A 21,912-nucleotide genomic window follows, 5' to 3' on the forward strand; every position below is an offset into this window, starting at 1 on the left:
GTGCAGATCTTGTCAATTACAAAAAAAAAAAAATGTTGTTTAATGCAGCTTTGAAAGTGCTACCTGTCAACATATATAGGCTGAACTGTTGAGCAGTATCCTTCTCTTTACACTGTACAATGTAGGTGTAGTTAGATATTAGAGACAGCAGATGTTTAAATTCCTATTTTTAAAGGAAAATGAAACCCAAATGTACATGTGGATTGAGTGAATGCAGCAATTAATCGTAGAAAACATCATTGAAAGTTTTAGGAAAATTGGACAATCCATTCACAATCTATGAATTTTTAAAGTTGTGGTGCCACCATCACTAGATGAGAAGACTACTACTGATCAAGACGTCACATGGAAAACACAATAAAGAAAATATGAAGAAAATTCAACATAATTTCACTTATATTCTAGTATTATAGTAAATAATAAAAGAGCACTTACCTCTTTCGGAAGGCAGGGGTAATAATGTTACCCTTGATGTATGTCAGTAACAAGTTGATGGAATGTGTGATTTTCATTGAAAAAATGATATTCTTTAAAATTTTCTTCGTATTTTCTTTACATTGTTTTCCATATGTGACATCACGATCTGTAGTAGTCTTCTTATCCAGCAACGGTGGCACCAAAACTTTAAAGATTCATAACTTTCAAATGGACTGTCCAATTTTTCTCAAACTTTAAAGGGATGGTACAGTATTGGTGGAGATGAGAATTGGGCTTTTAACTTTTTGTGAGATACCAAGAAAACACTCATGAAATAGTACAGAGCATACCATTTTAAGAGGAATTCAAAGTTTATTTGATGAAAATTGGGTTTGGAATGACTGAGACATCCAAAAAACAAAGTAAAACGAAGCGATCGTAATAGAAAGTGAGTCCCACGCTTTATTAAAATCGCTCTGTTTTGGATATCTCCACCATTCCAAAACCAAAAACAAACCAAAAAAACAATTTTCATCAAATAAACGTTGAGTTCCTCATGGAATTACATGCTCTTTCATATTTCATAAGTGGTTTCTCATTATCTCACCAAAAAATTGTTAGAAACTTGAAATTAGTTCTCAACCAAAACTATACAATCCCTTTAAATGATGTTTGTTTGTTGTTTGTTTGTTTGTGTCTTTAATGTTTGTTTATTTGATAATGTTGCTACATTCACTCAAACCGTATGTATACTTGGGTCTCATTCCCCTTAAGATGCTCCTTTTTTTTTTCAATGTCCATCAACTTGAGTAGTGACTGTAGATATGTGGAGGTGTTACCCTCAGATTTGTAGAGAGCCATATGTAGAAAATAACTCTCTGTGCTTTTCTCACCCAAAACACAAATTTGATTTAACTATGCATGTACAAACTGTATTTGATATACTTAGAGCAGATCTGCCATGTTTCTCTGATTCTGTAGCTGAGGTTCCTTGAAAACTCTTCATTACCGTCTAGATATGAGACTTTAGATCCACCCTGATTAACAAATTATTCTCTGTCTGTTGAGATGTATGTAATGTGGAGGTACAAAAGTGTCTCTGTGGTCGATCAGTGGAACCTCCTCTGACTTGGATGGGTGAATGCAGGCAGCCCTGCCTTAGATCTACTGAACATGTCTTCTTTTGTCCCGTAGTCATAGTAGAATTGTACTGAACGTACATGGTAGTCTTTGTTCAAGTCTTTAGATATTTTGAAGCCAAGCAGAAGTCCCAGTATATTTCAATGCAGTTATTGTTCAGTTTCTCTAACCTTTTGCCTGATCCCAAGATCACTCAAGCTAATTATGTCTGTTCCACTTTCGATCAATCATTGCTTCAGCAACTCTCTATATATTTAGCCCAAAGCTTTCGTTCATTTAGTTTCCGTTCACCAGAACTCTTCCGAATGTCTAGTTTCAGCTTTATTTTAATTTTTAACCTTGACTCCCGCTATTTCTACAGTCTGTGACATAATCTCTGAATCCCGATTACTGTCACCATACCATTTACATTCGTTGAATCGCCCAACTTTGTATTTTTCTCCCCCCCCCCCCAATCTTACATCGTACATTAACCAGTGTTTCTCTTTTACCCCGCCGTTCTCGAAAAACCCCCCATTCTTCGAAAACGTAGAGGTGCTGTCAGTGGAAGCGTCCGGCACGTGGTCACAAAGCGGTAGTAACAGCGCCACCACTCAAACAACCAGTAATGACATAAACCGTGTTTTTACAATTTTTTATTTCCTGACACCCATCCATTTTGTCACATCTCCCCCATTTGTTCTTGCGCTCATTTATAACCAGCCTTTGCTTGCTCTCCATTTTACAAAGCAATATTTGATTTGCAACCCCTTAATTGTCAGTAGTGTGCATTAACACGCTTGCATTAATTTTTCTTTGTTACTTTGTTTGATTTTGTCGTACACATGCATGACATCTTGACACATGTGTAGAGTAGATTCTAAACCTAGATTGTAAGTGATATTGATTCTTTTCCAGTAGACCCAGTGGTTCTTGGCTCTATTTGACAGCAGTTTTAGTCGAGATTAGCTACTTGGCATGCGGTAACAGATAATTTCCACCCAGTCGATAAAAGGTCAAGTGTACTATATTTTACAACCAAGTGAATAGAAATTAAGTATTCATTTCAAAGTCAAAAGCTTATGGGTTATATCACATTCTAGATACCATACAATCTTACTGACAGTGTGTTCATCAGTCCAATTTAAAACAAAACAAAACTAAAGCCAAATAGGAAAAGAGTCTTGCTTTTAAACATCAATTAAAGCTTATATGTACTGGGCTCATACCACATGGAATTTGTTTAATCTTTTTAATCTCTATTATCACTTCTTCTTTTTTTGGCAGATAAAATGCATCAATACAGTTAGAAATGTGAAAGAAAGATGTGTGATAAAGAGTGTATAACAAAATACACAGCATAGCAAACTCTTATCTTTGGTCATAATAGAACCCAATTTGTTCGTTTGTTTATCTTTTTTTTTAATATTGTTAAGTGTTTGTTGCTTGCTAAATGTAATGTCCATTATTTCATTGTCCCAAGTCTTGGTTTCTTTTGCAATACTACTAAAGAAGTAGTCATGACGGGGTAATTTCTGATGTTGGTCTTTGGTTGTGTAAAGGAATTATTACATTACTGCAGGAATAGATATGAAATCATTGAAGTAGTATATCCATTTAGATAGCAGTACAAAAGCAAATTTAAGTAGAAATGGAAAGTTTGTATCACAGATATTGTACAAAGTCAGAGATGTCAAACTGCAAGCTGTACTAAAATAATAATGATACAATATGTACTTTTGCTTTGATCTGCTTTTGTGTACTCATAGTTTTGCTGACAATGCTGGTGCAGTGGAAACAGTTGTTGTTGTTGTGTTTCATTGCCCTGTGTTTTGTATAATAATAGTAATAATAATTGATATGATTTATATAGCGCCAAATCCACTCTGCAGAGTGCTCTAGGCGCGGAAGGAAGAGAAAGTGAAGGAGATAAAGGACATACAAATATCAAGTACATGTAATAAGTAGTCAAATTGAGGCTTTAAACAAGTGAGTTTTTAGACTGCTTTTAAAGGAGTCTGATGAAGAACAATTTCTTACGGCTGGAGGTAAGTTATTCCATAATGCAGGGAAAATGTGGCATCGCCAAGGCTGAATGAGTTTGTGGGAAATGGATTGCTAACTCGCGCAAAAGCCCTTCAAAGATTAGCCGGCAAATTTGTGACTGCACACTGTATGCTGCAAGAGTGTAGCAATGTCTTACCCGTGCTGGCACACTGATGCCAATATGTGGTGGGATCAAAACTATGTGCTAATTCGTATGTGTACCATAGTACATGACAAATCAATTTTGTTCATCAGATTACGTTGACTAACAGCTCAAAGGAAAGTTTACCATAATGAATGTTAAAAAAAAAAGATGCAATTAAATCAATATAGGACGTGAATTATGTACATGTGCTTTTTTGAGCTTAACTCCTTCTAGTCGTTTTTTTTTTTTTTGAAACTCATATTTGCAATACATTCTTCTTTAATTTGAGGTGAGGAAATATGGAGCGTGTGCGCTAAAGGTCAGGTGTTTGGCCGGACTTGTGGCTAACCTGGAAAATGGTGCCATATTAAATGGGTTTAACAAGCAACTATATGCAGTGGCTTACGGCTTACTACTATTTTGCTGTGTGTTCTCATGGCTATCTTACAAAGCAAACCAAAATCTCAGCCTAAAAATGTAGAGGAGATTAAACTCTCCAACATAGTAATACCAATAACTCAACACCCCCCTCCCCCCCCCAAAAAAAAAAAAGAAAGAAAAAGAAAACTAAATTAAAAATGTGATAAGTCATCCTGGTTCTCAGCTGACAATGTAGCAATTAAAAGGCTTGTGAAATTTCTCTTCTCCAACCAAAACATCTTTTTTTTTTATATACATTGTATGAACAAGAAAGAACTCAAATGAATGAGAAATTCTATACTACCAGGTGAATTACGACTGTAGCAATGAATCATGAAGATTTAAACAGATAGATGCAGCCCCAAGCCACAAAATCATGGTTTCTTTCTGGGACGCAAGAGAGCAGAGAGGTGCAAAAGACGTGCAGGATATCGGTGAATCATGAGATCTTGAAAATCAATGCTTGGACCCTATGACGCTCACTGGGTGTGGTTGGAGGGGGATTCTCTTTTTTTGAGGGGGGTAGAAATGCCACTCAGCGCGTATCACCGAGTCTGCCACGCCATGCTCATGCTCATGGTTCGACTACAAGCCAGCTGCAGTCTCTACGTGCATGCATCGCCATGGCGACAGACGTCTTGAAAGACGTCTGCTCCCCGAAGATGCATGCCAGTCTAATTTGCTCACTTACGCCACCAAACCCACTGTTCTGTAGTATGGTTCATTATAGTACAACGTGAGTATATTGGTTTATTGTGATGTCAACCACAGTGCACGTCTATGTGTATATGAGGTATGCCCAAAATAGACATTACACCATAAGTTTTTGAAGATAGTAGAAAAGTTACCTTTTTGAGGGAGATCAAAGATACAAATTTGTCAGAGCTCAGCCTCTGTTCATTGTCTAAGTTGTTATTTATGTGATATTCTATTATTAATTTTGGGATGTCTTCATCGCATTATTTCAAGCAGTGACAATAAAGGCTTTTATCATCAGGGACCACATGAAAGGAATCAAAATTCAAACCTACAAATGTAACTTTACAGCTAAGAATTTAAACATTCAAGATGTGCTGATTTCAACCATTTTTTAGCTCTGCTTGTGGTTTGGCTGTGTCTGACAGTGGCAGACATTAGAAAGAACACAAGAAATATGCAATATTTGCTCAGTATTTGTTATGTCTATATCCTTGCAAATTCCCCCTGTTCATTTCTTTCTCAAAACCAACATGATTGGTATCTCTGTCTCCCTTGGTAGCCATCCTTTGTTTTGTTGCCTTTGTTGTTTTTGTTTTTAGCTTCTGTCATATATGCTGGGGTCCATCTTCATTTATTTGCACCAAAAAAAAAAAATGAAGCAATATGTTCAAAATATGTGGCTTTATTTCTCTTCCTCCTTCTGTTGTCTACATTCTCCTCTTCTGTTAACTACTATGTTAATCTCACTTTCTCTATATATCTGTCTCTTTCAGCTTTCTGTCTTCACCTTTTCTTTCCTTCATCTGTTATTGTAACTTTCCCTCTTTTTCCTTTTAATTCTGCCTATCTATTTATATCTCTTATTTTTTCTCTCTGCTGCCTATCAATGTATTGATCTCTTTTCTCCCTCTCTCTCTCTTCTCTCTCTCACTATCTATCTCTGTCTGTCTATCTATCTCACTATATATCTCTTACTATCTATCTCTCACTATCTACACTCACTATCTATCTCTCACTATCTATATATCTCTCACTATATATCTCTCCCACTATATATCTCTCCCTATCTATCTCTCCCTATCTATCCCTCACTATCTATCTCTCACAACCTATCTCTCACTATCTCTCACTATCAATCTCTCACTATCTATCTCTTACTATCTATTTCTTACTATCTATCTCTCATTATCTATCTCTGTCTATATATCTACAGTTGTATCAGTATGTCTGTCTTTATCTATCATTCTCTCTATCTCTTTTTCCTCTATCTTTTCCCTGACATATCTTTCTAGCTCTCGACACATCAAATCTGATTTGCCAGTTTAGAATCAGTCCATGGAGCTACCTAGAGCCCCATGATCAGTCCATGCATGCATTAATGCATGGTGATTCTGCATGACTGTATCTTGTGCTTTCTCTTGCCTCTTGCTTCTTGCTTAAAACTGCTACTTTATGTTTATACTAACATTTGCCCCCTTTTATTTCAATGTATCTTGCAAAGGATCCACATACACAAGAAGATGAATACCAATATTTGTGAAACAAATTAGCAAGCGAACAAACAGACAAACATCTGTATCTTACGTTACCTTCTTCCCCGAAATGTGACACTGAAAATACATCTTTTTTTTTGTCCGAGTTGTATGTCACTCTAGAGTTGTGTTGTGCAAGCATTTCATTTAAAAGCTGTTTGGTGACAAACTTGAAGTATATTATACACATGTGTGTGTAGATGTAGTTTTTTTTTTTTTTTTTTTTTTTTTTTTTTTTTTAATTGTCCATGTGAGCGTGAAGTGTGCAATGTTTGCTTGTCGTGAGTATAAACATTGACCAAAGGTCAGTTAAGTGAAAAGAAAATTTTTCTCCGAGTGTGATTTTGATTTTTTTTTTTAATCTTAGTGTAAAATGTCAAGTTTTCATCATTCTTATATTCAATCTTTGCCAACTACTGTAAAGCAAAAAATATTTATGTCATGAAATGTTCGCGAACTAGAGCCAACAGCCTTTTTTCCGATATGATGTACCTGATCCCTGATGGACCAGCACAATGGATACGGCCCATCAAAACTGCACAATGTTAAAGTAGAATGATAAAACAAAGACAAAAAAAGGGAAAAATAAAAATGCAAAGCTATATTAATCAATTACATGATTTTTGTACTCATCGCAGGGAACTTATATGGCAAGATTGTATCAAACCCATGGAAGACATGTAACCAGACTAACCAAATGAAGTCATTAGTGTGTAGTTGCAGTGTAGTTGTAGCTTGGTTGTCATGTTTTTCCCCTGCATTTTGTATCCTTCTTACTAGACAGAGTGAGCATGGTGAAGTCATATTCAATTTCTTGCAATTGTGAGAGAAAATGGTTTTCTTCTGTGACCCAGATTAATTTCTTCTTGTGTAATTGTGTGTAATCAGTTTTTGACATTTTTTTTTTTCAATTCTGATTGTAACCCTACTATTGTGCTGGTGCTTTCCCATGTCAAAAGTTTGTGCAGAATGTTTTATACTTTTAAAAACATACCTGTGTAAGTACAGTATACATGTGTGCCTGTCAGTGGCAGAAGGGCGGCCATCACAGGTCAGACCTGCCATATGAAAGCTGTACAAGAACGTCCACCTGTTAGTTTGTTTTTGTTGTTTTTCTGTTTTTGGTGCCATTGTCTGTCCTTCGTGAATGCTCCCAGGGGCCGAGATTGTAATTTTGCTGCTGAAATCTCTTGTGAGTTTCTTCACCTCATGGTGGTCAGTGTAATTCACAGTGTACTATTACACAGGGCGTACAACAGTGCCCAAACTTCATAGCAGGTGAAGCATTGTTTTTTAGAAAATATAGCCAAACAGTGTTGGTACAGTGTATATAGTACATATATGTATATCCTCCTTGTCAATAACAAAAAAGAGGTGAATAATTCCTGTGAAAGAAATTGAAATATTTTGTTAACCTATCAAAAATTGATATTTGTATTATCATTTTTTTTTTTCATTCAAAGGCTAGGAATATGACCAAAAACCAAACAAACATAAAAACATTTTTTTTTGATGAAATGTCCTAGTCATATTGATGAGGGGGGGGGGGGGGAGGGTCAATTATGTGATATAAAAGTTGACACAAATCATCAATACTTGATAATCATTAGTAATAGTGATGGCCATTTTATGTCACAATTATGATTTCCAATGCTTCGTCCATGTTTTTTTACCCTTTATAATCATTTTTCATGACTTGACTTATTTGTCAGTTACTTTTGAATTGTCACTTAGTATGGATCTGTGTGTATTTATTCTATTCTTTTACTTGATCAAGTTCACAGCCTGTCTCAAAAAATACACGATGTATATTAATCAATGATTTTCTTCACACCCTTTTCCTGCAAGTTACTCTAATTTATGTTTCAGTTAATTGTAATGTATAAATTAATCACATAACCATGTAGATATTTCACTGCTAGATCAATATTCAGGTGTTTATTTTTCTGATTCATTTTTCATCTCACCATCACATTTCTCAAAGCTCTAGTGATTATTTTAGTGATGACAGTTATTACAAAGATGGTAATAATAGGGCCAATGATATCCATAATAAAACTGTTGAATAATCAATCATTTGTAGTGATAAAAAGAAAAATGCAAGCAAAATATGGCAAGGGGAATTATGAATCTTTTCAGACCTGTTCTTTTCAATTCTGCTCTGAGATAACCACAAATTACATTTTTTTTTTTTTTTTGCCATACAATAATTCTTTTTTACTGAACAATAATCTTTTTCCCGTATTTTGGTGTGCATCCATATGTTATTTATTTCTTATTGTCATCATCATCAGCTAATCATGTCATCTCTGATCTTGGAAATAGCTGGACTTGACCAAGAGAGCGTCGTGCTTGTCGGTTTCTTGGGCTTGCTCGCATCTTTGAATATAGCATTAATACACCATGTGGACTAATCTACTATTAACACAACTCATTCTAGCATTTCATTTCTAGCAACCAGATTTTGCACAATTACACCCAGTGTCATCTCAACAATTGTACTTGAAGTTAGATGTCAAAATTACCTATACATATATCTCTTAGCTAAAGGTATGGTTGTGTGAATTTGATCCTTTTCTCTAAAAATAAAACTTTCTTGCCTCCTGTAGTGGTGCATTTGTACAATTTTTCCGTGGGCAATAAATGCAGCTCTATTTTTTTGCTTTTAGCAGTGAGTGGGGGTTTTTCTTCAAAAATTATCTTGCGGCTCTTATGTTTATACATGTACACTTGTAGTAGCGCTTGCATTGGGTGTTTTAGAGTCCCCTGCGGTACCAGGGGATCATGGTACTATGCTATATTCATACCTTAATATATGTGTATGAGTAAGCTGAGAGGAATCGAGGTGTGGTTCAAGCAGATTGGGCACTTTCTCTTGCCTTTGGCTGTATGTACATCAGAAGGTGGATTTAAGGCTTGAGCTATAAAACAAAAAACAAAAAAAAGATCAGAAAAATCAGGGCACTTTTGTTTCTTGAGGGTTTTTTTTTTTTTTTAAATCCTGAGAAGGACAAGCAAAGTTTTATACTGGTGTGAGCAGGGCTGGATTTTAGAAATTTTTCTAGGAGTTTTGCGCAAATGCATTATGGACTCTTCACTTAGATGTTTGTTGTTGTTGTTTTTTAGGGGGACCAGTTTTTTGGCAGGAGTTCAATTCTTATACATTGTTTGCCAAAGTGTTGGCACTGAGACAAAAACTGAAAATTGAAATGACCTAGACAAAGGCTCTCAATTGATGCCAAAAACCTTCAGACAAGCAAAATGGCAAGGAAGATTGCCTAACATGATAAAGGACAAGTCTTAAACAAGATGAATAATTCAATAAACAGATTAGTAAAGGGAATGGGACGTTAAGTAATAAGGACTATAGTACAATGGAATTCTGCATATGTCAACCTTTATCTCCTTTATACCAACAATGGTATTTATAAAGACAGCATTGGTTTTCTTTAAAGGGTGTGTACAGTTCTGGTCAAGGTGAGGATTTAGCATTTAACGTTTTGCGAGATATTCAGAAACCACTCTGTAAGATGTCAAAGAGCATGCACATTTTCTAAGGGGTATCAAAAGTTTATTTGATGAAAATCAGTTTTGAAATGGCTGAGATATCCAAAAACAAGGTGAAACAAAGAGATCCTAATAAAAGCGTGGCCTGTCGCCTTTTATTATTATCACTTTTTGGATATCTCAGCCATTTGAAAACCAATTTTCATCAAATAAATGTTGAATCCTTCTTAAAATTACATGCTCTTTCATATTTCATAAGAGGTTTCTCATTATCTTACTTAGGAATGTTCAAAACATGAATCCCCACCTCAGCCAGTACTGTACAGGCCCTTTAAAGGCACCATTGCATACATTCATCTAGTAGTGTATGTTAGTTTGTTCCAAAATGGTACTGTGGCTTATGTGTGCGGCCTTGTTTTCGTTTCTCACCCAGTGTTGAGAAAGCACGGCAAGCTGATCACATTCCTACGGGGCTTCATCCTGGCCCGGCCCACGCGGCGGAGGCTGAAACAGAGCGGGATCCTCAAGGAGCGCGTCTTCGGGTGCGACCTCGGAGAGCACCTCCTCAACACGGGGACAGAGAGTGAGTACAATCTTGTGCATCTGTGTGCCGTAAGATTTGAAGACTGTACGTATATCCTTTTTCTAAATGTCTCAAAATTTTGCAAGATTGAAGAATAACGTCTCCCAACATTGTGTTTGAAGTCTCAACGTAAGTCATGCATGTACACCTCAGGGTTTTTAAATATGAAATGAAAAACTAACCGGGTACCACTTAAGAATATGCTCTACTTTTGTAATGAGCATAACTTCCGTAAAACTTCTTGTGAAACTCCCCACTTGAGCTAGGGAAATTTCCCGAGCCCCTGCAAATCTTCTTGAAGCGTATAATCTGAACACTCGCAGCTGAGACACAGTTTGTCACATGCTCTCAAAGTTAAGCTTTAAGAAGTTTTGCCAGTGTGACCAGTCCCAAATTTTCATGTACCTGAATGTATATTCTATATTTATTTATTCCGTTTTATTTTCACAGGGTAGCCCTTTCAGTTAAAAAACTGATTTACAAAGGGGCCCTTCTTGTGAAACTCCCCACTCGAGCTAGGGAAATTTCCCAAGCACCTGCAAATCTTCTTGAAGCATGTGTAGTCTGAACACTATATATTGTGCAAGGAAGGATAATAACTCTTAATAATTTCCTTTAATTGAGTGACAGTATAAGCCATAAACAATTTCATCTCTCCATCTTTTCTTCCAAACTGTTCCATACATCGTCTGAACCCTCTACCCCCCCCCCCTCCAGTTCCCCTCGTCGTCCGCAAGTGCACCGAGTTCATCGAGGAGCACGGCATCTGTGACGGCATCTACCGCCTCTCGGGCGTGGCCTCCAACGTGCAGTACCTCCGGGACCAGTTTGACAGTGAGAACACGCCCAGCCTGGAGGAGTACAAGAAGGACATCCACTGCGTCTCCTCCGTCTGCAAGCTGTACTTCCGGGAGCTCCCCAACCCGCTCCTCACCTACCAGCTCTACCAAAAGTTTGAGGTTTATAGTGAACTCTTTTTTTGGTTTTGGGTGCTGAATGAGATGAAAGAGAGAGATGTAACAGTAACCAGCTTTTTAAAGCTTGCTCTAGAATTCAACAGCTGGTCATGGAGGGAGGGAGTGGAAAGATCAGTGGCAAGCCACTTAAGCGTTAACATCTAGTCAGCAGGGAATCTGTTTGTAAGGACTCCTTGTATTGTTTGCTGATAAGAGTAACTTGAGACAGAGTCATTGTTGCACAGTCTGAGAAAGTGTCCATCGAAATAGTCTCACCATGAAATTGGTTCACAGTTTTTGCCATGCTAGATTTGAAAATTCTTGGTTAGCACGACTCAATACTCTGGTTCGTGCAGTAGAGAAAGATCAAAAGGAACTGGTTAAGTTTGTGAACTTTGTTGTACAGGTTGCTTCCACATAAGAGTTCAGAATACCAAGACACAGAAAAGTGTAGGAAATTTGTACATAAGTGCTCTCTCAACTTGGAAAAGAACTTTGCACCTGGCAGTTTTTTGCCTATAATAGTTGGATATACAATCGTAATAAGGGCAAGGAGGGTGACACTTTCTAAATTGGTGAAAGTCGTGATACCTACTGTAGTCGTGCCACCTTTCTGTTTATGAATGAAGATTGCAACTAGGATCTTGGGGTCTACCAATGAAATGCTAGAGCATGAAACAATTCCCAACCTTCCACAGCTAAATTTGAAGGGTATGAAGGAGGAAAACTTGCATTAATTATTTGCCCTTTAAGCTATTGACATTCCATCATTGTTGCCATGGTTACAGGAGGCGGCGATGTCGGGCGACGACAACCGTCTGGTAAAGATGCACGACACGGTGCAGCAGCTGCCGCCGCCCCACTACCGCACCCTGCAGTTCCTCATCAGGCACCTCTCCCTCATGTCGTCCCACGCCAGCGAGACGGGGATGAACATCAAGAACCTGGCCATCGTCTGGGCCCCCAACCTCCTCAGGTGACTGACAATGGTTCTCTCTCCCCCAATAACCCTTTATGTATCAAAGTCTTTGGACAAGGTGTACAATGCTATGGGGTTTTCTATGTCAATCAACACCCAGAGAAGACAAAGGGTCGAAGGGCTTGAAGTCAAGGGGGGGGGGGGGGGGGCTCTTCTGATGAAGTAAACCTCTTTTCCTCTTAAATTTGCAACTTTGATTTTTTTTTTTTTTTTTTTTTTTTTACTGTTTCCTGTGTTGAATGGAGATTAGATGAAACTGGGTGTAGATAAATGAAATTGTCACAAAGTCACTATTACAGTCACAAGAATTTGCCAATTTGAGAGAGAAACATAAAGTATGATCTTCTGTTTAACTCTTCTACAACAATCCATGAGGTATGCTATTTCTAAAGAGCAATCCAGTCTTCCGTGTTCCCAGTCTTGCATGATACAGGACTGTGCGGTACAGTTTGTATTTGACACTCGAACACGACCAATATTACCACAAATTGTATGTTTTGTATAGGAGAAGACAAGGTTAAATCGGATCTCACCTCTGTCAAGTTTTGTGTTTATTAGGAGGGTGTTGCTTCAGCAAGCCATAGTGTATCAGTGTACATTCCTGGTGTGGTACTAGTATTAAAGAAACCAATAGTCCATTAAAAAATAGAATAGAGAGTAGACTTGAGACCCAATGTGTGTGTGTGTGTATGTATGTATGTCTCTCTCTGTCTTTCTGTATGTCTATCCGTCTGTCTGTCTCTCTATGACATGTCGTGTTTTCAATGTCCAATCTTGCTCCAGGTCCAAGGACATTGAGACGGGGTCATGCGAAGCCTTCCTGGAGATCAAGGTACAGGCGACGGTGGTGGAGTACCTTGTCAAGCACTGCGACCTCATCTTCAACGACAAGCTCTTCCCAGATGTTCCAGGTAGGAGCGCTGCGTCACGGAAATCCAGTCTCCAGTTTGAAGCATATTAGCAAAATATTCCCCGCCTGAATAGAAAAGATTATGATATGATAAAGATGAAAATAACAAAGTTCTGTGGTCCTTTTGTACATGCCATCAGTGGCTGCGTAATATTGTTCAAGCGATGAAAAGATTGCAAATGAAAATTGTGAGATGCTTCAAAACGGTGAAAATCTTTTACTGACAAGATTTACCATTCTCAATTTTCCCAATAGACTGTAACATTTAAATAAACCGTTCTGTATTGATATAGTAGCATGGTGGTATTTGGTTAAAGATACTGTGATTATCGAAAATCATATGGGGGTGTGTGTTTTGCCATCCACATTTATATTAGCGTACAGGTCAATTAAGCCATCACAGTAACAAGTAGTTGCTTTGAGAAACCACCAGAAAAATATAAAGGAGTACAATTGTAAACAAGAAGAAGAGATAAGGATGTTATGCAAAACTTATTTCCTATTCAACTTTCGTAAGAAAGGATGTTGTAGTGTGTGTAGGTTGGGGTCAGACAGGAAAATAGTGCTTAGGCCTGATAGGATGATAAACAGTATGAGTATTTTTTTTTTTTCTGATCTTGTAACACCCTAGCCTGAGACACTCTACAAGCTGTTACATGATAAGAATTTGACAATTCAGTTGAGTCAGAGTTTAGCAGTAAATGTCATCCTGAACAGAATGCATATCATAGCATGTTTATGCCATGAACAAAAAGCATGCACTTCCACAATGACAAGAACGACATGATATAAATATGTTTGTTTGTGAATGTATCATGAGAAATCAATACAGTGAAATGTGAAAAGATAAGAAAAAAGGAAAAAATGATACACAAAGCTTCCAGTCACCACCAGTAAAGAAATTGCTGCCTAATACATTTCACTCCCCATGATGCGGATGCTAGGCGTCGGCCAGGAGATGCAGCGGCCCAAGTCCATGGTGCTGTCCACACCCACCAAGCTGCTCTCCCTGGAGGAGGCAAGGGCGCGGTCCTGTTCCCAAGGCAACGACGGTGGAGACAAAGAGGACAAGCCAAAGTACATAGAGGTCGGAGGAGGACCCTCGGCGCTCCCCAAGCAGTACCACACCGTCATCGACCTACCTCCAGATACGTGAGTTGATGCTGGGCAGACACGCCTTTTAATATTTTTTGCACACTTCCTTGTCGCACGTGTTAGAGGAAAGGCATCTGTTCTTGATCTGCTGCAATGGTCTCAAGAAAATGACCAGCAAGACTCTCTGGAGGTGATGTCGTAGAAATTGCAGTCATTTTTGTGAATCACTGTTTGGCTGTGAAAGTAGCAACACACATATGCAAGGGTTGTAGTGCACTTCCAGCAGCCTCGGTGTAAAACAGCGAAAAATGTCTGTGACCTCATTCACGAAAATATCTGTTCGCAAAAAAAAAAAAAAACAACAACAACAACAAAAAAACCCAGCTTTCACAGTACATAATACATGGCCAGCCGCTAATGACAAGTAAAGATTGAAATATGTGAATAGAGACAAAATTGTATTAGACACTCAGGCAACATGAGTTCTCACAAATGGAGGAAAGCGGCTTTAGATTAAATACTTGTACGTGACTGTGATACATGGAGTATTGCAATGAAAACATTTTGAAGTTACCCATTTTAGCTCAGCTAAATATTCTTTGACACTTGATACATTTTCAGAGAGAAAAAAAAAATTAATAAGTGTGGGCAAGGCTACAAGGGATAAGCTGTTTCAAAGAAATGACAATCTGACCCATGTCCAATTTTATGTCATTCCACACCAGTCGCAAGCGGCTGTCCACTACCAAGGCCAAGAAGTCCCCAGGCTGGAGGGCGTTCTTCAGCCGGTCAGCGGCCAAGGACGTCAAGCGGAAGATGTCGCACGACCCCTCCGCCTTGCGGGTCACGACCCAGAAGCACTTTGGCACCAGGACGCACCGGGCCAGCCTGCGGTCGGTCAAGAGCGCAGAATCGCTGTCGTCGTCGGAATCGGCGACGGAGCTTCAGAAGCAGGATAACTACAGCAATGTTCATGGTGAGTACTTCTTCTGTTCTTAGACTGTTCATTCCAGTAATTCTTACGTTGAACTTATATTTCGTGGTAGAAGATTGTTCTCATTAGTAATATCATTATTATTTATTTGACCAGATAAAGAGCATATAGATATCATACACATTACATACCTTTTTTTTTTGTGAATGGTGACATGAACAATTTTAAGAAATATTTTCAAGTTTAGCGTTACATGTATGCGCAGATGTAGAAGATAATATAGAAGAGTGGAATTGTTAGTGACTTTATTTTATCAAAGAGCTTTCAAAATTCTGTGAAGTTCTTTGCACAGAGCGACTCACTATTTGATGGTTTTTAGATTTGCTCTGTGTAATTGTCAACCCATTTAAAATGTGTAGATAGTATGACGATATTTTCGTGGGTTTAGAATTCACGCTAACCAAAAGTAGCACGAAATACGAAAAAATTAAATGTACCGCAAAAATGTCCGCGCTTGCAGTAGTTATAACATGCAATGTCGTTGTACTATGTTTTGCAGATCCAGCCAGGTTCAAAGGTCATCTACGACGGAGCTCTGTGGCCTGCATGGAGAACACAATAAGACGCTCCTCGTCAGACTCGTTCTTTGTAGTGGACTCTGAGTTTATTGCTGAGGCAAACAAGGAGATGCTGGCATCAACCGGAGACGACTCCATCTCCCAGGATGAGATCTTCATTGAGGAGGAGAGTGGTGCCAGGTGCCAGCTGGGGCGCCGGCGGTGCAGTGGTGCCAATAGTCCGCTGTGGATCGACCAGAGCGAGAGCAGCATGGACTCCGACGCGGCGTCGCTGAAGTCTCCGTACGCGCAGCAGCAGTTGCAGCATGGCCTCTGCCAGAAGCTGAGCGGGGACAGCGACTGGCAGACACACAGCAGTGACGACCCCATGACCTGCGACGTCAACGTCCCCCACCACGCCTACCACGGAGAGACGCCGCCGCCGTCGCCCACGGGGATGTCTTCCCATCCAGAGCGGTATGCGTGCACCATCGTTGAGCCGGTGCCAGCCCCTCAGCGCCACAGACTCAAGGCTTCCATCTCCATGCCGGTCGGCACGCCGTACACTCCAGAGTACCGGGACGTGGCGATGCAGAGCCGATGTGGAGCGACCACGCCCGACCAGGCAGGCACCGTCCTGGAGAAGATCTCGCGCGCCATGTCCATCAAGAACAAGTCGAAGCTGAAGCGAGAGTCGAGTACGGAGATGGACGACTTCAGCAGCCTTGGGAGGAGTCCGGATGCGGGGATGGACGACGTCCTCTCTGAGCCCTTCATGGTGACAGTTCGCACCCAGACATCGCCTCATGATACCAGTGACGACATGGACACGGGTGACGAGGTCAGGAAGTTTGATGTCAACCTGCAGACCAGCGGTGGTGATGTCGCTGGCTTCCTGCGCACGCCGGCTCAGCGCCGATCCATGAACCTTGACCTCTTCTCCAGTATTGATGAAGCCCTCCTTGGTACTACTGCGCCACGCCCAAAGTCGATCCATGTCTCATCTCACCGGCCGACGAGTCACAGCTCCGATAACTACGATGACGACTTCGCCAACACCAGACTCAGTCTGGACACTGTGCTGTCAGAGTATGACAACATCATGGAGAAGTACAACAATCGACCTCTGACCCCTGACTTTGACCCCAGCAATGACATGGGTCAGTTTGATAGCATGTTCCAGGGCCAGAGGATACCCGGCCCCCGCCACGGCGTCACCCCTCTTACCGCATTCAACAGTAACTGTAATAACACCCGACACCGTCGCTTACAGCATAGGTACAGCACAGGGGACGATGTGAAGACAGTGCCATTGGACAACCAGGATTCCACTTCAGAGGTGGACAACAGAGAGTCCTGGAAACGGCTGTCGGCCGGGGCGGTCCTCGACCCGCACTCCTGCGTGCAGCAGGACGAGGGCGTGGTTGTCGTCAGACTACCCAAGCCCGCCCAGCAGGGCTCACAGAAGAAGCTGTACGCCTCACCCGACCGCTTCTCTCTCACGTCGCCCGACATCCAGGTTTCATTCGCCGACTGCCAAAACGGAAACACCCCGACCGGGAACGACGTTAGCGATCATCAGGATCTCAATGGTGGAGAGAGCGGTATTGCCGCAGCAACTCCTGATGCAGTTTACAACATCACTTTGCCAGCGAGGTCAAAAGATTTTGGAGATGACGTGGGAAGCTGCCCATCCATGAAAGTTGAGTCCGAGCTTCCGTATTCAAACTCAGTGCTTGAAGAACAATTGCAGCTTGAGGATGAGGACGATGATGATGATTTTGAAAGTAGGCCTGTGTGTGAAAGGAAAACGGAGGCCGAGGTGGAAACTTTGCGACAGGAGGCCACGAGGGACAAGGTGGCAAAACCCCAGGACTACCCTCAGAGGCAGTCGCCCCAAGACAGCGCAAGTCAGCTGATCACAGATAGATATCCCATCATCATCAGCGACGAGTTAGAACTCTGACATGACATGCCCGCATGCCTAGGATGTTCCCGGTAGTGAGTTCCCTTAAGCATCTCACCAAAGCGTAAAGCCACGTCCGCCCCACCTTGGTGTATCCGCTATCATTCCAGTATGCAAAGACCGCAAGCTCCCATTGTGGAAGAAGCCCAGTTTGGTGTAGTGGGGGAGAATTCTGTGGAATGTGAAATGTTGACAAAAGCCGAAGAATGCACCGCTGGTAGATTTCCTGCATTTGTCAGCGATGTAACACCTGTTTTTTTGTGTGGGGGATTCCCCTCCCCTGAAATTTACCTTGTGATTCTTAACAGCATTACCATATTGTGCTTGCCCCCTCCCCACCCCCCTTGCCCTGCCCGCCATTACCACTGTGTTCGTAGTACTTGCCATCTAACGGGGTTGGTCAGATGTACAGGATCCGATGTGAGAGTTTCCATGTCAGCATTAGCGGTGCGATGAGATTGAGAAAAAAAGTGCAACCTCTTTAAATATTTGTATATATCAAAAAGGAGATTGCAAGTACATTGTCCATGTACAATGTATCTTACCTGCCACCTTCCATGGAAAGCATACTTGAATGGATACCACTGGGGAGAACGGTATGAAAGCAGATCTTGTTATTAAAGCTATTCAGTGAAATGAAATGTATACATTTGTATTTTAAAAGAAGCCTTACCTGCAATATATCATGTATATGAGCATGGAGTAAGTTATTAGGTAGGTCATCTGTCCCTCCCCCCCCCCCTTAAATTGTTGCCAATTTAAAGCAAATCTAGAGATTGCCAGCAAAAATGGTATATGTGCATAAATTTGACAGCCGTGTGTTCCTTGCCATTTTTACCCCCAGTGGGCTGGAGGCATTAGGGGCAATATACAACTACTTCAAGTAGAGTTGTAGATTGCAATTTTTGCCAGAGTTAAGATGAAATATTGGGATGGTCCATCCATTGAAATACCGTAAATGTATCTCACTGAAGAGCCGATGAATGCAGATTGTGAAAGTTTATCGTTTGCCCGTCTCGTACTTGCCTCATGTGATAGGATGTAATTTCCTCTTGTGGTGACGAACGGCAGTTTCATAAAATTTCATCCACTGTACAGAAGCCAAATAGAATGTATGTACTTCCAAAGTGTTTAAGAACTCTACCGACTTCCTTGTGAAAACAAGCAGGTAATCAGAAGAGTATTTATCCAATGCTTAGGGTACCGTAAAGTGGCACATCCACTTAATATGTTGTTACAGCGTCAAAGTGGTACTTTTTCTGTTTTGTCTAAAAAATGGAGATATTGCTTTAATGCATCATAGTGAATGGTCACAAATGAAATTGCTTGTATTTATCAGCATAGGAAACAGATGTCACCAACTGTGTATACTTTTTTAGTAATGACCTTCTTGCTGTTAGCCTCTGAGTATTTATCATAGTATAAGTAAATACATGTGAAATGCAAGTGTGGTCCAAAGCTGCGAAAATCAAAGTGGAAACCTCAAGGTGGTATTCTTGTTTGGTGCAACTTTGGTGATGGAATTCTTGCCCAAGTTTTTGATCTGCAGCAGATGGTAAAGCTGGCTAATGCACACTTTTAATCAATTGCCATCATATGCATTTTGAAACTGAAAAGAAAGCAGATTTGTTGCTAAATATATTTTGAATACCGAATTTAATTACCAGAAGCATGAATATGCATACATTTTCTATGCACACTGAATAGCAGCCATCGTTAATTTTTAGAAGGCTGCAATTGTATCAGTGAAGCTCTCATAATATTATTGACCCTCCATTACTGGAAGATGATGGATCAAACTGTAACTTAATGTATGTTCTGTATTCACTGGTTTTGAGGAGGAAAAAAACAAACAAACACCTCTAATGATTGCAAGCAATCAAATAGTTTGCTTAGTTTGACCAAAAATGATAAAACGTCACGATGACACATTATATTTCTAAGTTCAATATTTCATCAGTCATCTGACCTGGTGTTACTATGGATTTCTCTAGAAAGCCACCTCCGCAATTGAGGCCACTGTTCCTCTGGAATAAAGGAGAATCAACATTTGCTTGGACTTTTTCATAAGAATGTCTGAGCTGAGCAACTGTGGAGACATTTTTTCGCTGTGCACAAACTGATAGAGAATCATAATCCGCACATGCAGCTGTCACATTGTTTGAAAGTTTGTTGTAAGGAATATACAAGTAGATCCATGTCTGCCGTTTTCATCACAAACCTAGATACAATTTCTTTTTTGTTTTAACATTGTGCTTTAGAAATAACTACTCATATTTCACACTTAGACGGCAGTATATCATCATTTAGATGTCAAGTCTTTGTATCTCAGTCGGCATACTTATAAATCCTAAAAACTTCTTAACTCAAATTTGATTATCATAAATACTGATTTGAGTTTTATAACAGAATGATCATGAATGTATTCCAAAACAAAGTTTCCACACTTTTTAACATCAGCATTGATTTCATTTTGCAAAAATGTCAACAACAACAAAAAAAGATAACTTTTTCACTTTCTTGAAAATTCCTGATTTTGAGGTACAAGGATTTTGTCATTTTAGGGACGATATGTATTTGTAAAATGAATTTGCTGACTGCATGGATGTTAGTGTAGATTTTCTGTGATGCAAAGGGATGCAAAGGGGATTTTTTCCTATGCAAAATCATGATTAATGTGCGATTGTGTTTCATCAAGCCAATGGTGAAATTCAGTGTGAACAGGGCTAATGATAATGTGAAGTGGACATGAGTATGAGACTTGATGCAACTTTTTATAAATGATTAGAGAAACCCATGCTTCGAAGTCAAGAGAAAGCGAACATTTTCTTCCAGATTTTGATCTCAAATGAAGGTGCATCTTACCCAACCAAAGGTATTCCAATGTGATTTTGAACAGGACTTACACTGCAGCACTGAATGTTTGCATTCATACACCGAAGGTTTACAAATTATGCTAAACTTTGTTTGTAGATTGGGATGTGAAAATAAAAGGGGGGGGGGGAAGCAATTTTCTAAAAATTAAGGAGGGAACTTTTGTGATAGTGAAAGGGAGAAAAGATTTTTGCACACATGAGGAATAAAAAGGGCTTTGTGAAAAAATAGAAAAAGGGGCAAAAAGTAGCATTCTGCTGTTCATATTTAATACTGACTGGAGCTACACATGTGAATGGCAAATTACATCATGTACCAAACATGTGATGTGGTACTCTATGGTTTGAATGTGGTGCAATCAGGGTGACTGTGTATTTGTTTCTTTAATATTTTATGATTCCTCTAACTATTCATTTATTCATCTGAAAAAGCTGTATGGTCAGTCTGGGTATTGGGACTATCATCACTGTAGGGACTTCTTTGTATCTCTGCTACTGAAGTTGTCGCAAACTATTATGGAGCCTTTTTTATTATAAAGAGTTCTGAAAGAACAAAACCGTCTTTATTACAATTTGATTTTGCAGGTCCTAATTCTTCATACAGCTTTTTGTACCCGGATATAGTTAGAAACCAGAGCCCTGTTTCATAAAACTTGTTGTCAATATTCAAAGTTACGATAGTTGTTATAAGCTACTGAAATCCTTGCATCTGATTGGTTGAGAGCAAATTTGTCATATAAATGTGGCAGCTGTTACTGATGGCAAGTTTAATGAAACAGGGCCCTGATTGACCAAGGCAGTTGTCAGGGCATATAAGTCCTCATTGTAGCGAGGTTTCCGCTGTATGAGGAAGTCTGAACTTAACACAGATCGGGTAGCTTTATAAAATGTATAAATGGTACCATTGGTAAAAAGCTGTTCCAAGCATACATGCTGGCTGGTAAATGCAAACTTGTTGGTTTTTTATTATGAAATATGCAAGAAATGCTTTCAAACATTGCCTTGCCTTTTTTTATATACGACTGTTGGATGTCTCGATTCTGTGGTTGTACGTTTGTTTTTGTTTTTTTTGTATATGCCAATGTACAAAACACAGCAATATCTTATTTCTTGCAACTTACCCAACCCCCTCAACACTTTTAACATCCTTTCCACAGTCATTTCAGCACTGTTT

The 21,912-nt window shown here is 39.6% G+C and overlaps 2 protein-coding genes across 2 annotated transcripts in view; both read left to right on the top strand.

Moving 5' to 3' along the window:
- The window catches only part of LOC140230041 (uncharacterized), a 76,818-nt gene extending 58,953 nt beyond the window's left edge, over positions 1 to 17,865 (top strand). The window contains exons 11-18 of the mRNA XM_072310245.1: positions 2,090 to 2,161; positions 10,319 to 10,468; positions 11,186 to 11,427; positions 12,213 to 12,400; positions 13,187 to 13,314; positions 14,258 to 14,465; positions 15,134 to 15,360; positions 15,899 to 17,865. Coding sequence (XP_072166346.1) covers positions 2,090 to 2,161; positions 10,319 to 10,468; positions 11,186 to 11,427; positions 12,213 to 12,400; positions 13,187 to 13,314; positions 14,258 to 14,465; positions 15,134 to 15,360; positions 15,899 to 17,865 — 3,182 coding nt within the window. The remainder of the gene's footprint in view (positions 1 to 2,089; positions 2,162 to 10,318; positions 10,469 to 11,185; positions 11,428 to 12,212; positions 12,401 to 13,186; positions 13,315 to 14,257; positions 14,466 to 15,133; positions 15,361 to 15,898) is intronic.
- LOC140229476 (ubiquitin-ribosomal protein eL40 fusion protein) overlaps positions 4,562 to 21,912 on the top strand; it is a 336,799-nt gene continuing 319,448 nt past the window's right edge. Inside the window, exon 1 of the mRNA XM_072309729.1 lies at positions 4,562 to 4,565. The gene's annotated coding sequence lies outside the window, so the exon portion shown is untranslated. The remainder of the gene's footprint in view (positions 4,566 to 21,912) is intronic.

The sequence above is a fragment of the Diadema setosum genome, chromosome 6 (assembly GCF_964275005.1).
Source record: "Diadema setosum chromosome 6, eeDiaSeto1, whole genome shotgun sequence".
In the NCBI taxonomy this organism is placed as follows: Eukaryota; Metazoa; Echinodermata; class Echinoidea; order Diadematoida; family Diadematidae; genus Diadema; species Diadema setosum.